Here is a 15,741-nt window from a genome sequence, read left to right as displayed (position 1 = left end):
GGGTAATGTGTAAGTGGTAAACTTAAAACGTCAAAGGAGAGGAGAGTATATTATTAAGACAGAAAGAATGTTTACAGGATCTCCCTTCCAGTTTTTTTGGCTCTGATGTCCAAGTCCCAGTTCCAAAACACTGACAAGGTCAGATCCCAATCTGGACTACAGACTGTTTCCAACATATACCGTATCACTAAAAATTCCACTTTTAAATAATGCAAAATGTCTTAAATAATGCCCCAAAACAGGCAAATAATGACAGCTCACATAAATGTATGATGCCAAGATAGGAAATCTTTTATTACAGAGAAAAAAAACTTTTTCTTCCAAAATATAGAAATCTGTACAACTTCCGCACAATCAATTTACATGAACTGTACAAATTTACAGCAGTTCATCGCAACATACCCAAGGAAAAAAAAAAAAAAATTAACACGATAACAATGACATGAGATCACAAACTTTTTCTTCTTGGGTAAGCTCAGATTTTTTTGTCTGTTTTCTGCTTTTATATGTAAATAGAAAAAGGGAAAAAAAGGAAAAGAAAATGAACAAAACCAAGGATACTTCTACGATTACAGATTCTGGAAACTTTTTTTTTTTTTTCTAAAAACAACCAAAACAACTTTGGTCCTTGCCAACACTTTCTTGAAAAATGGCTTCACTTACAAAAAGCATTAACCATGTTAAAAGATGACTTAGAAAAAGGAACAAACCCAGAGAGAGAAAAAAAAACTCAATTATTGGCACTTTCCATGTGTTATGCACTCTACCATCGCTTGTACAGTTACGTTACATTCTACAATATGTAAAACACCTCAAATGTGAAAGTGGCAATAATTCAACCAGTTGATGACAATATTGACAACAGCTACAACAAAAACAAAAAAAACAACAACTGTTCCCTTTCTATATCACGTCTTAACACGTTTAACAAGCTTTTTCCCAAGAGTCTTATATTGAATGTTTCCAGGCCTGAGTTTGGCAATACATTCTAGGAGAGACTCCTCGCGTCTCCAGAAGAAAAAGTTTTAACATTTTTAGTGCATTAAATGTGCTATTTTACCTCTCACTTTATTTATTTATTTTACACCAAGCACTCTACGACAATTCTGTAAGCTATGTACGCACGAGGTGAATGGATGCAATTGAAAATTATTACTCTTATCGTGGACGTAAGCCATTTTTTTGTTGGTGGTGGTAACGGTTGAGAAGGCGTCAAAGAGGATTTGGTTGTTTTCTCAAATTTTGGATCTTCAAACGGATAAAATACATTTTAGGAAGAGGAGGGGGAAAATCTACCAGTGTGACCAAGACAATAAAATAACTAGCATAATAATGTGTGACACGTATCGGAGATGGTAGGAAGAAACTAAAACAGCTCCTCTTCAGGACAACAACAAAAAAATCGTGCTTTTTTTTTTTTTTTTTAAAGCCCAACACGGTGCTGACGAACATATCAGCAGAGGGTGAGGCAAATAGGGGGTGCAGTGCGTCAGAGGCTATAGCTCGATTACCCATGATCCTCTCAGGCTTAGGGGAGCTTAAAAACACCCAGCCTGCTGTGACAGATACGGCTCCAGAACCGGGTGTGGGTGCAGCCATCACATCATTTCATATGCATGTAAACAATGATGCTACTCAGTAATTAAATGCAGCGCGATCCAGTGAGATGAAAACGAGACAACGAGGCTAGGTACCCTCAATTATTCATCTTTCACCCGAGTTTTTCGCGAGCCCCTCCCCACCACAAATCGCTTCCATGTTTGTATGTGCTGGTTTATTTATCCATCACTGTGAGTGGAGGGCGGAAGGCATCCGGGTGGGGGAGGCTGAATACGTTTGAAGCTAGGGAGGGCCAGAGGGATTTTAGCTGCCCTGGACAAGAGTCCGGCCCTGGCCCTACCCTGCTTCTCTATCACAAAACAGACCCCCCCCCCCTCTCCCCCCCCCCCCCCCCCCCCACACACACACACATCCCGGTATACCTCCGCCGACTCCACTGTGGGTGACGGACGGTGATATGTGTCACATTAAGTCTACCTGCACAAGTGCGGTTAGGATGGCGGTATCAGGCTAGCAGTGCTGGCGTTGCTTTTGGCTGAAAGGGAGGTCTGAGCTGGGAGAGGGTTGGGGTGATATGTGGCACTTGAGGCACTCAAAAGTCGGGCGAGGGCAAAGCTGCCAGGATGTGTTTGAGGGCAGTCGAGACCACCAGGTTGTCTGGCAGCCGTTTCGAAATCACTAATGGCTCATAATCATGAGAAGAGGTAAGGCAAATGCACCTCCAAAGCTTATAAAAGGACTTCCATTTTAAAAAGTAAGGGCTCTTGGAGATCACTGATATAAGTGAAATAAAAGGCTGACAAGTTAAAAATGAACCTCTGACAGTGCTCCGTGCCCCCGTCTGTGACTTAAGTCCAGACCCTTGGGTCATGCTTCATGAACAGTGCCACGAGTACACCACGGCTTCTCGCCTACCGCCAACAAACGTCCTCCATCTTCCAATCAAAAGCTCTGAAATGTTCACAACTACAGTGTTTAAAAAAAAAAAAAAAAAAAACGCTTTTGAAATCCAGAGTCTCGCACTTTCCATTGGACAGACAGCCGTCTATTCCAACCAGGAGAGCTACAGTATTAACAACAACAGATGAGGAGGGCGGGCCAAAAAAAATTGTGTAAAAGTTGACATTCGAATGGATGGAATGTAGGCGATTTAAAAAAAAAAAAAAAAAAAGTACACGTCCCACACAATCTAACGTCAAAGTGCATTCACTGACAATTCTTCTAAAAGATTTGGGTAGAATTGGCCCCTCCCTCTTTGCTACACTTTGAAATTTGGCGAAAACAGGAGCTCATATGGTGGAAGGAAAAGGGGGGGCAAGCACAGGAACTTGATTGTGAATTTCAACAACATTCATTAAATCAAGGGGGGGGGTGGGGGCGTGACAGGTCCTCTGGCCTCCCCCAGAAAGCTACACAACATGGTTGGTGGGATCACAACGGACACGCTGGTATCCATAGGTAACAGGTGTTGCAAACACTTGCACTTACATACAGGCCGGGAATAGTTTGAGTCGTTGAGGGAGGAAAGTCGAGGACGTTAGCTTGCGGGTAAAGATTTCCTGTGGTACAAAATGGGGATTCTATAGAAAATCAAATTTCCATTAGCGCTGTTCTACCTCGATAGGCTAAACCCTCAACTTCTTCCTCAACGAAACAACCTCAAAGTTTGAATATCAAGGGGGATCATTTCTAGGAATAAATTCCTGCACAATTTGGCGGGTTTTTTTTTCTGTGGTGTGTTTTAGCATGTACCCATAACCACAAGTAGGAAAAGTGCAAAGTCAATGGTGACAGGCCCTTGAGGGATGAAGCTTATCACCATGTTTACAGTCGAGGGGTGGGGTCGGGGGGGGTCTCGAACGGGTGGTGTAGCTGTCCCAACAGTTCCATCTCCACAAGAACTCTCCTAAGAAAATGGAGTACCCAGCTGATCCACTGACACAAAAGAACAGATGATAACGGGTGGTGGTGGTGTGGGGGGGGGGGGGGGGGGGGGGAGTATCAAATCTGCAAGGTTTTCATCACTTAGTTGATAGAGCACATCCTCTGTTTTTTTTCTTTTTTTTCCTCTTTCATTATTCCGTTTCATATTCTTAGCTTTTAAAAAGGCTCGCCCTGATCCGGTCAAATTCATGTTGACTGGCCAAGGTGTGACCCTGAACGACTATTAAGCCCGCCCGAAAGTGCGCACCGTTTAACTGGACACAGTCATCATGTTGTAAGCTTTGGAGGGACTAGCTCTGCCCAACACCATCAGTTCCTCCTTGCAGCTGATGTGACTGTCCACCATAGGGTTCCCCGAGCCGCCGCTCCCCGAGGGCGAGCTGGTGATCGCCGTTCCCGGCATGACCACTGGCATAGGCTGCGACTCGTACAGGACGCAGATGGAGCCGTCCTCACCGATACGGTAGGACACCTCAAAGGGATCCACCCAGAGGGTGAGCTCGCTGGGCAACAGCAGGTAGAGTTGCTGGATGGTCAAACCGATACGCTGGCCCGCCTGCCCCACCAGTGGGTCCATCTTGTGGTTGATACGGATGCAACGGTACCCTGAACCTTTGCAGGGTCTGTCCGGGAACCAGTGGTGCTTGTATTGTTCTGTCGGGACACAAAGAAGAGGATACAGGTTGAATTTACGGTAGTGGTGGGAGGGGGTAAACCTAAAACTTGGATACACCAAATAGATATGACACATTACAGGAGGTAAACAATCACTAAGGATATGTGCTAGCTCGTTTTAGCGCAAGCTAATGCTAACATCAGCAGCAAATGCCACTCCCCAAAAAAAACTCCCTTCAAACACAAACACCTTGTGTTTTAAAGCGCCCCCACTCTTTAATTGCTTAACAGTCTGCTCAGCATGCGAGTTAAACAAGTTCTCAACGGATTTGCGCTAATCTCGAGACTGTTTTTTTTGGTCTGAAAAAGTCGGAAACCCGCCAAAATTCTCATCCTTGTATGGTGCCTGGCAGACTGGTGGAAAATGAATGAATTGAGGTTCACAAAATGGATCTGGCTCATATTACAAATTCACAACACTGCTGCTTTAGAAGTGAATGGATGTTATATGCTCCTGATGTACAGCAAAATAATTGATTAGATCAAATTTGTATGACTGCACCTCATTGGTACTTTAGAGCTTTTGATAGTCTGTCTCAGATAGTGAGTGCCTTTTGCTGTGGATAGTCAGTCTAGATCTCACTAAGTGCAGTTATTGTCAGGGTGCAGAGAAGAAAAACAGCAGCACCTGTTAAGGTCCTGATAAGCGGCCATAAAACTGGCGTCCGACAGCGCCCTGTGTGTACGTGACAAAAAAAGAAAGACTCATTGAATTGCACAATCCCTCCCCCGACTGCCGTCAGTGTCACAAAGTCTCCCATGACTGGCTGAACAAAAACACAGAAAGTCCAAGTCTCAGCCAGCCATCTGGGAGGCGTGGCTCCGCCCCCTCTTAAAGGGACAGGATCCTGTTTTTGTGCAAGTTTTTCCACAGTAAGGAGTGACGCCATCACTTTCATTTCCCCTTTGGGCTTTTACTGAAAGTGTTGTCGCTTGGGCATATGAGGAGAAAAAAAATACACATCTCAATCATCTGTGGCAACAAGATCTGGACGGCCCTTTGTGTGGAGCTTTTCATTTACAGAGGGACACAAAAAAACCTCCCGTCTACTTGGATAGAGCTCATCCATATTGAATTCCCCTTGATGCAAATAAAGAAGTGAAGTAGGCTCATGTACAGGGCACCTGTATTGAACAACAGCCAGAATATACTCCCCGCCCCCGACACACCCCTTCTTCTCTGATGCAAATACAATCTAATGGAACAGCATTGGTGGGTCTGTCAGGCTGAGCCACAAAAGGCATCCACCTCCAAACCCCCTAGAGCAGCTGGGATCGGAATCAGCTCTGCACAGCCTATTCTTAAAAACCAGGACACAAAGAGTGGGGGGTGGGAAAGCTGGAGTTGGACGACGCACTTAATGCGGAGAGTTTAACAAAAGACGCTTATTGAAATGTTATAGGGTGAGTTTGTCCCAGCCTGTCTGGTATAGCAAAACATAACACAAAGAGATGTGGTCATCCCCCTTCACACCATACGGAACAGTTTTCTGTATTAAAAAAACAACCTCATTCCCGTACATGTTGAGTCTATTTTCAGTTCACCACCCCCACTCCTCCCCGCCAATGACGTCACATCCACCCCCTGTCTTTAATGTCCTGCTATAGGCTCCACCATAACATCCTCCTCCCCCACCGAGGCAGGATCCATTTTGCAGAAACTTTTGTTTACAAGCCAGCCCACTGAGTTTTTTTTTTCCCCATCGACAAAACTTGACAATTACCTCGCATATACAATATATATGAAGTCAAATATCAAACACTGTGGTCTGTGTCGCTCAACTTTGCAATGCTATTACACGGTCACACAAGCAGATTGTTGCCTGTTTCGAAGGGGTTAAGGGGTCCTGTCTCAGATTTTACTGCTGTATAGGCGGGGGGGGGGGGGGGGGGGGGGGTATTATGGAAGAAGGCCTTAATGGTCTGAATGTAGGTCATCATCCGCTGTTCCATACTGAAGCGAAGCAGATGTATGGCAGATTTACGCCAGGGCCAGAAAAAAAAATACCTTAATTCCCTAAAGTAGGACTCGTTACTCTAATTCTACTTATATGGATAATCATACACATTATGACGTCATAACAAATTACTAAACCTTAGTTAAGGTATTTAGTTATGTTTTGACATGTAATTGATGAGTTATCAAAAAATGTATTTATTTAGGACATCAATCTTTAGGATACGTAAAAGAAGTGGAATATCGATAGTATCAATTATATAATTATATGGGTAATTTTGAGAAGTTATTTATTTCATTATAAACGACTGCATTACGTAATCGTGCAAGCGTCTCACCGTTGTTGTCGAGCTCGGCGCACTTCCTTGCCCCCCCCCCCCCCCCCCCCACACTCAGTTCTTGACTAACAAAGTAGCTCGCTTCGAAGCTCCCCGTATAGATTATTGACAGCAAAATAATCGATTGTGATAAATGAACCGTCGAATTGTGCTATTTGATCAGCCATTATCCCCGATCTGTCTCCTCCTTGGTGCGCAAAGCAGAGCGCTCTGGTGGCGCTGATAGTGTGTCTCCGCCGAGAACAAAGAAGGCTTCTTCTGGCTCCCCCACGGTCCAGTTGCAAACCGAATCCGGAGCTCATTTTAGCGCCGAATGAAAATAAAACTCACCTTTAGTGAAAATTCTATGCACGTTGTATGGTTTGTTGAATGGAATCTCAAGTAAAGAAGGATTTTTACTCACCTGACAAAATGTCCTGTAGACTCTGGCTGAATGTTTGGACTTGCCGATCGTTTACGTGTCCTTTTACCCGCAGAAATCGCGACAAAAATCCCACGGCGGCGTTGATTTCTGGTTTCATGGTTCCCCGGGCACAAAGGGTATGCATTGAGGAAAGCAAGGGCCACGGCCTGTGTGCACTTTTTTCCGTTCACTATGCGCTCGTCGGTGCGTCTTTTTTTCCACTTTGAGCCCAGACCCAAGTGCGGTGGTCCTGTGCTCATTTAGTGCGCAGTGTGTTGTGGTAGGCCGGCTTGCTATCTTCGCGGAGATCCGCTGACACAGTTGACCGATAGAAGCCTGTTGTTGGTAAATACCACACAAAAAGGGGGAGGTGGTCTTCAGATGTGGTCCTTCCGCACTTCACCAGTCCTCCCTTTCCACGGCCCTCCTTCAAAGTGAAGCTCCGCTGAATGGGTAGAGAGGTTTTATACCGCCTCCCCCTCTCTCTCCACTCCCTCACCCAAAGGCGACGGCACAACCTGCTCCAGCAACAACAGTTCACCAATGGCAGCCCCCGCAAGCGTCTGACGAGCCACATATAGGAGGAGTGTTGCGCGCACGTCACCCGCTCTGGAAATAAACACCACCACATAGCGTGAAGTTGTGTTGCGTCTGGGGCCCGTCAGTTATCGGAAATGAGAGCGAAGATCCCCCAACTGTCTTTGTTTTGCTCTGAATAAGCTGTATAGTTGAGTTTGCAGCTTTATTGCACTTTAGTGCACTGGTGTCAAATCCAAGGCCCAGGGGCCAGATACGGCCCGCCACATCATTTTATGTGGCCCGCGAAGACAAATTGTGCATCAAATTTGTGTCATTAGTAGAATTGCAAATTGTCTTCAGTTTTAATGTCTTTTTTTGTTTTGTTTTTTAAATATTTGACCAGTTTTTACTCGTCTGCTTTGAAAACGAGTTATTTGTCAGTTTGATTTGTAGCTTTTACTGTATATAATTGTCACGGATCGGATGGAACATGGAGCAGGGCGACCAAGTGCAGCTTGGACCAGGGTTTATTGAGGGAAAAGGGAAGTGGAACGAGGCATCGAGGGAAACAGACGAGAACTGGCAAACTAATAACATGAGAGACTGACCGACAGGGATTGCAAACAGAAACAGACTCGAAACAGACAGGAACCACAAGGACAGCAAACGGGACGACATCGACGATCCGACCGGGAGTGAGGGGCAGACAGGACTTATATACACGACAGGTAACGAGAGACAGGTGGGAATAATCACACTGATCATGGGCACACAGGAGGGGAGGGGCGAGCACACAGACAGAAACCAAGACAACAGACACATAGTGGAGCAGTTGGGGACGAGACGTGACAATAAAATGAGGTGCTCATACATTAATTTGGGTTGACGGTCATAATGGCCCTCTGAAATAAGCTATGACTACAATGCGGCCCGCGAAAAAAAATGAGTTTGACTACAATGTAGTGTATTAAACGTTGGTTGATCACCAAATTTGCTTGGGATTGGGGGGAAAAAAGTGTTAAATCGGTCATAGAAGTGTAAAAAGAATTTTACATATATTAACTTTAATGACAAGTCAGTTCTTGGGTGCTTCAAATGTGTCCAAAAATATTCTTCAGAGCAGTACGGTTTGTAGAACTTTTTATGCCCCTGTGCATTTCCATTCCAATAGCTCCTAAATTTCTTTTCCCCATTACAAAAAATTCTCATATATAGCAGCAAATTTTTGAGACTGGTAAAAATTCTCTGACATGTGAATAAATTAGTTAGCCATTATTGATTGTTCCTCATAAAAACGATATAACGTCTAACCTAAATTACATAAAACTGCTACTACAATGCTGCTGCTACTGTATGTAACATCAAAATTAACCGATTAATGGACAAGTATTTTATTGTCAAATCATTTCACTAAACTAGTTTAATAATCGAGTAAGCCATTACAGCCATTTCTTTACCTTTGAATGGTCTAAAAGTTCTGTCAGCCTCTCAACAGCAATTATTCATCAATGTTTGCATTCATTTATGTAAACAAACAGCTTATCGTTTAATGAAAACATCTGCCTTTACTACAGAAAAAAATAACTGCACCAGTAACTGAATAAGTTTCAAAAATTTTGTTGAGTACATAAATCACTCTTATGTGATCGTTTATTTTTTATTTATTTGTTTTTATCACTAAACAATACCATACAAATAACAATAAATTGTGGAAAACAGCTTTGTGATACACTTGTAAAATAAAATTTTATCCGATCAATTTTAATAAAATTTTTTAACCCGATTTATCCGTCAGTTGATTGGTCAACAGAGATGTAAACCGTTTGTCTTTTTATAGCTCATAACGTCACTATTCACACAGAGAGCTTTACCGTCTCACTTCTCTATTGTTTGCTTGGCCAATCGGTGAATTCCATGCTGTCGTGTTGCAATGATGTCACCCAAGACCGTGGCCTAAACTTTACGACCATATTTTCAGGTCAGGTCATTCAAGTGAGACAAAAACAGGAAGAGAAGGATCCAGTGAGTGACATCACTCTTCCTGTACTCTGACACCGGAAGGGTCTTGAGACTCGAGACTGGCAAGGGGTCAACCAAAACGGCGTATTCAGGCATGAAAATCGTGTTGTTGGGCGAAAGTAGAGAATCAGTGGAAAAATACAACCAAAAGCTCCGCCTTGTTTGCTGCAAACAGTCATGGTGACCTGCCTGAGTGCTCTCTGCAATCAGTGTGCAATCAATTGGAGCACTCACTGCCCGGGCCCTCATGCTCTGAAAGTCTCATGTCCTGCAAAACGTGAACATCTAATACAAAGCACAAGATTTTTCATCGAAACACAACATGGCTAGCTTATAAATGTGATAAGTAGTGGCATAACACTTCCAACGCAATGACTCACTGACTCACTCTGTGTTGTTTGTGACGACACTGACGACTGCTCACCTCATTGCAAGTTCACACATGTGCTCACCCCCACGCACAACAACATGCCCGCAGTCACAGTTTCGCCCGAGCGTTTGGGAGGGTAAGCACATCTGGAAAATTCGCTTCCATAATGTTGTCTAACCTTTCATAGATCATAAGTCAGTTAATGTGGGTTTGCTGTTTCACGCTATAGCTATGTTCCACCCCGAAAGTTAGATTGGTCAATAATTTGCTAAAAAAAAAAATAATCCACACGTGGACTAAAAGTATACATTTGTGGAAACAAATACTGAATTTAACAAATTGCGAAGTTTTTGGTGTATGTAATTTTGTGATGGAAAAATGAAGCTTCAACTTTGCTTCATGAACCAGTTGTATTTTTTGATTCCTCTTGATAGCACTTTCTGTTCAACATTTAAACCAATAGTGTTACCTAGTGGATTAAAAAAAAAAAAAAACACAAGTTCATGAAGCAAATTTGAAGCTTCATTTTCTATTCACTACAACTGAGTGTTTCCATAAGCCACAGTTGCAAATTGTTTCAAATGCAGACCATTTTCTATAGTGTATAATTTTATTGTAATGATCTGAGAACCTCTGGACTGGTTCCATGAGGACCTGGTAAACTTAGAGATTTTTGTCGTAACATTGACAGATCATAAGAAAAATTGCTGTGATTTTTCATGCTGCCCACACATCCCACCCAGCAAGTTCTTATTTTTACAGCATCGCAAGCATTGTTTTCGTTGCTAAAAGGTTTTCAAAACACCAAAAATAACGAGCCTTACTTTCCAACCTTCTGCTTTACAGTTCTACTTTAATGTTCTGTGTAACTCAGCGTATTTTCCATGAACACCTGGAAAACCTTTCTTTGATGTAAACAAAGCATACTCACTTCCAGATGACCATTTTTACAAACTCCTACACAATTTGCCAGAGTTTTGGGGAAACAAGACTCACAAACACAACATTGGGAATCTTTCATAGCGACCTCATAGGGGATACATAAATCAAAAAGATCCAAAACAGAAAGCATCAGTGGGAGTAATTATTAAAACTGGAAAGCACTAAAGATTATTTCATTTTTGATCTTTTGGCAAATAGTGAATCACCAAGGTGACTACGAGGTCGGCAATGCGCAAGGGTGGGGCGTCCTGCCTTTTAGCTCAGTTGCACTCATGAATGGAGGCTTTTAACTCCAAACCGCACGTGAGCGACAGAAAGGGAAAGAATGTCGGCTGCTTAATGACTGCACAGGAGGGGCGAGGTGTACTTTTTTCCTCCAAAACACCGGTGGTGCGGAGGTTTATATGTGCATGCTCAGACACAACAGAGTTGCCACACAAAGGCTAAGCTAACGTGCCCATTCAAGATACGAGACTAAACAAACGGGCCGCAAATGAAAACATAATGCAAACTTCTGGAATCTTCTAAGATGATCATCTTTGTGTTGAATTGATAAAATAGTCACTAATAGCGCTAACCACATCAGTTTCCACGCTTCCTAAAGATTATATGATAATTATAAAAACATCCCTAACAAAAAAGGAGCGACGTGAAATGGATGTCCTAAAAACCCAAGTGACCTCAGCTGGCCGGGAGTTCACGGGCGTTGACTCACTTGACATCATATACAAACATTACCTTTGGATTTTCATTGCTTGATTCATAACTCTGAACTATGGTGGGGGTTTTTTTTGTTTTTTTTTAAGTTAACCCTCCGTCTATGTTTTATATCTATAGCGACGACAAAGCATTATCTCGAGCTTGGTTGAGAAGGAAAATTTTCAATCTTCCCAGCACTGGTAGGTGAAATACAGGCATGAACTGTCGACATTTTTGTTTACTAAAGGTCAAGTTACGTCAGCTCTATGTCACCATCTAGTGTTACAGTTTAGCTTAGCTTACCGCCATATACCCCTGACTGGCGATTTTGGTCATTAATTTTTTTTTGTGGTATTTTACACAGGCGCTAATTTAAGGTGCAAGCTAACCAGAGAAGCAATGCAAAACGAACACGGGAATGTGTATAAAGCATTTTCAAGATGGCTAATGCTAATTCCCGTCAGTCCTTGACTTTGTAGTTCAGTTGCAAGAGATTACCGCAGTGGAACATTGCACGTTCCCTGTCACGCTTTGACTTCCATGGAGCGGAAAGGCAAAATTTAGTCACCCTCACACACACTGAGATATAAATATGTAAGATTTGATGAATATTACATGGTGCGCTTCTCCCACTTCTATCTGGGACGGACACTTGGCACATGTCACCATAAAGTGAACGGCAATGTCGGCGTAGAGATGAACGCCACATGATATGCACTGCCTTGAGTGAATGTTTAACTCGCTCCGGCTTATTTTTAGCTGAGCTGAAACCGACACGCGGTGAGGGACGGTCTGAGTGTCCGCAATTCAAGTAGAGTCGACTTTCACGTTTTGTATGAATCTGCTCTTCAGATTGTCTCACATTAAAAATGGAGTGAAAAGAGATTAGATAAAAAAGATATAAATGCTTCTTAATCTTTATCGAACAATCTCAGTGGCGTCATTCAAGGTCTTCACTCATGACAAGGATTTATTTATCAGAGTGAATTAATTACGAAAAATATGACTATAACTCGTACATGTTGTCTGGCATGATACATTGAACCCAAAATGAAATAATAAAATCATTTGAACTATGTATATACATCTGAATATGTCTGTCTGTCTAGCTAGATAGATAGATAGATAGATAGATAGATAGATAGATAGATAGATAGATAGATAGATAGATAGATAGATAGATAGATAGATAGATAGATAGATAGATAGATAGATAGATAGATATTGTACTGTTTAACTTAAAATATGCTTATATTACAGTCAAACATGTTTTTAATCCTAAATTCAACATATACACTCCAGGCAAAATGTGCTACAGTACATACTGTAAATGGAAGGCCAAACATTTGATTACATTTTGTTCCATTGGGTCAGTTACAGTGTTTTTTATTTTTTATTTTTTTGATGGATACAGGCTGTGCAGTCTTAAGATCTCTTTACTGTCTTGTGTTCCCTGGAATCCTGTTTGCCTGCCAAAATGAGTCTATATAACAATGTCAAAGACTGATAGATGGTGTATGCTGATCTTATATTTTATGCAGATAAGACTTCTTATTTTTTTTTAAATTTTTTAATCAAAGGACACAGTCATAATGCTGCCTTTGAACATAACATTTTAAGCTCCACCCCCTTTGGAGAGAAAGATCCACAGAGTTCTGGAACGTGCTTTTCAATGACGGCGCTCTCTCCAGTACGTGACGCATGCTACAAACTGCCCTCAAAACAGCTGGGGAATCATATCAGGCAGTCCTCGCCCACCCCAGCTGCTGTTCACAATCCAAGACCGAGCTGAGCGGGCAGGACATGCCTGTCGTGCACATCAGCGGAAATAAACACACTTTCAGAGTCCTTGGGTGTCTTCTCCTTGTGGCGCCTTGACCACCGTGAAAAGTTGTCTTTAAGTTGGTACTGTGTGTACTTGCGTGGGAAGTATGAGTCACAACGAGTTTGTCAGCACAGTTTTCTTAAATTATAATGCAATGTTTTCTCTTGTTAAGAACGTGCACATTTTGGTACTGCTCAACACATTCAAACGCAGAATGGTCTCTTCCACTTAAGAGGAATAAACACTTCGCCTCAAATAGAAGTCTGTTTTGTTTACCTTCGTCCCCTTCAGTAATTGTGTTTTAAGTACATTTACAGACAAGAGGCTAAAACAAAATTACCATTTTCTGCAATTACCGTATTTTCCGGACTATAAGGCGCAACTTCAATAAATGGCCCATTTTAAAACTTTGTCCATATATAAGACGCACCGGACAAAAAGGCGCACCATTAATGCATTAATTTTCTGAGACAGTCCTGTATAGGGGCCGACCATTCGCACCGACATTCCACGAACCACTACCATTGTGAATAAACTTGTAAATATGTAACTATATCCTTTACTATATACTTTGCAGATAGGTTGATATTGCAAATGAGAATCTGTTGTCAATTGCACTACCAGAAAAGTTAGAGATTAAAATAATAACAAATTAACAATTTTATGAAAGGTGAATGAATTTTTTTATTAGATGTATTAAGTTTGTTTTATTGTTGTTATTGTTGTATGAATAAGAAGGGTGATGTTGTTATTGTTGTATGAATAAGAAGGGTGATATTGGTGTCCGTGACTGCAGTAAACAGGCCAGGTTGCATCATGTCAGATTATAAAATCCAAATCAAATCATTCTCCATTTTATCTTTTTTATTTCAACTTCAGACGCAACATATTACTTTATAATCACAAAATAATGATCCATAGTCTTTTTGATTCATGATTCATAGTCTTCAGCGGGCTACTTATGATTGATTTTATGACACAATGCTTCGGCCCAGTTTAAATTTAGACGCGGGCCGTATTTGGCCGGCAGGCTGGAATTTGGTCCATATATAAGGCGCACTGGACTATAAGGCGCACTGTTGGCTTTTGAGAAAATTTGAGGTTTTTAGGTGCGCCTTATAGTCTGGAAAATACCGTAATTGTTCAAATATGCCCTTGAATTTACAGGGGAAAGCAGTGTCTTTTTTTTTTTTTTCTTTCGAGACACGCCAACCACAATAAAGAAGACTGACTCGAGTCACGGGACATGCCTAGACTTGTCAGAGGTGCTGCAGTGGGCCTGTGTCAAGATAATGAAGCTCATAAAAAGCTCCAGTTTTTCTTTTTTTCTTTTTCTTGCAACCTTTAAGATAATAATTGGATAAAGGAATTGAAATATGGTGTTGCTGGTTTGTGGCTCCTTTGAGGTGTGTGTATGTGTGCGGGTAGAAAGCGGGTGTCGATATAGCACATGTTGTCATGGTGATGTCCACTGACTGAACACACCATGAATTAGGTTACGTATGGACATAGTGCCTCATATTCAGAATAAATAATTGCATTTGTTCAATAACAGATGGTGCAAAAACTCAGAAGCGATAATAAGATAATTGTACCACAACAGAAGCCTGAGGAAAGTCCAATTTGGAAAAGGCAAAATATCAAAGTGTTAATACATTGCGTATCATCACGTAACATAAAACACCACAGCTAAAATGTATAAATGTGAAATGATTGGCCTCTAATTTAATTCTGTTCTAAAAACTAATGTGAATTAATCGTCTTTAATCGGAGCAGTTGATGGGGAATAAATTAGCTTTACACCGTCCATGTCACTTATAACACTAACTTGAAGTCTGCTGCTGCGATGATTGCACTAGTCTGTGTCATGCCATCGCATTCATTTGATATTCTCACCATATGGCTGTCGAGACTCGCAGGGCTGCGGCGACAAAGACGGATAATCTGTACTTGTCAGCACGGGGCCCATATAGAAGCTATAGAATGACGTACGACATTAACAACAAACTGTTCGCCCCAGCTCTTATTATAATCAACATTCTGACAGGCCCCGCCCATATGGCAATATCTAAACTAATTGAATTAGAGGTGGTAGCTGCACTCAGGAAATTGAAAGCCTGCATTGGGGCTGTACAGGTGCCGGAAAAGAAAAGACTAGATATCCATCAGGGTTAGAGAGGAAAATGGTAGACGTTTATTCCTCAATTAACTGACTTTAATTGAGATTCTTTTTTTGAGGGCTTTAAAAATAATGTTATCTGAATTTTAACCTACTCTGTCATTGGCTTCAAGTTTGAAATCCAAACAAACTCTGAATTTTAATACCCTTCTCTTTCTGTGATGAGCCGCATATCTATTTTTATTCAACTGTAATTTATTTATTGCCATCCTGGGGCGGTTGACTTGCGTGTTTACTTTTCAATTCAATTCCTGGCACTCAATCCTCCACCCGTCAGCAATGTCTCCACTTAGACGAAAGGTGACAGAGAA

General features: G+C 41.8%; 1 protein-coding gene across 1 annotated transcript; it reads right to left on the bottom strand.

Annotated features, from left to right (window-relative positions):
* Positions 1-268: 268 nt before the first annotated feature.
* On the bottom strand, positions 269-7,364 carry btg1 (B-cell translocation gene 1, anti-proliferative). The gene is made up of 2 exons (XM_049760653.2): positions 6,878-7,364; positions 269-4,158 (listed from the first exon to the last, which is right to left on the bottom strand). Exons 1-2 carry the CDS (start codon positions 7,020-7,022, stop codon positions 3,755-3,757), a joined length of 549 nt encoding a protein of 182 aa, XP_049616610.1. The 5' UTR covers positions 7,023-7,364; the 3' UTR covers positions 269-3,754.
* Between the last annotated feature and the right edge of the window lie 8,377 nt (positions 7,365-15,741).

The sequence above is a fragment of the Syngnathus scovelli genome, chromosome 22, assembly GCF_024217435.2.
Source record: "Syngnathus scovelli strain Florida chromosome 22, RoL_Ssco_1.2, whole genome shotgun sequence".
Lineage (NCBI taxonomy): Eukaryota > Metazoa > Chordata > Actinopteri > Syngnathiformes > Syngnathidae > Syngnathus > Syngnathus scovelli.
This window is presented reverse-complemented; position numbering and strand designations above follow the sequence as displayed.

What these genes read in the sequence shown, in the direction of transcription:
- btg1 (XM_049760653.2), bottom strand. Translation starts at nt 7,022, where the DNA reads ATGCATACCCTTTGTGCCCGGGGAACCATGAAACCAGAAATCAACGCC. An exon ending in TCTACAGGACATTTTGTCAG is followed by an intron (nt 4,159 to 6,877) that starts GTGAGTAAAAAT and finishes GTGTCCCGACAG; the next exon opens with AACAATACAAGCACCACTGG.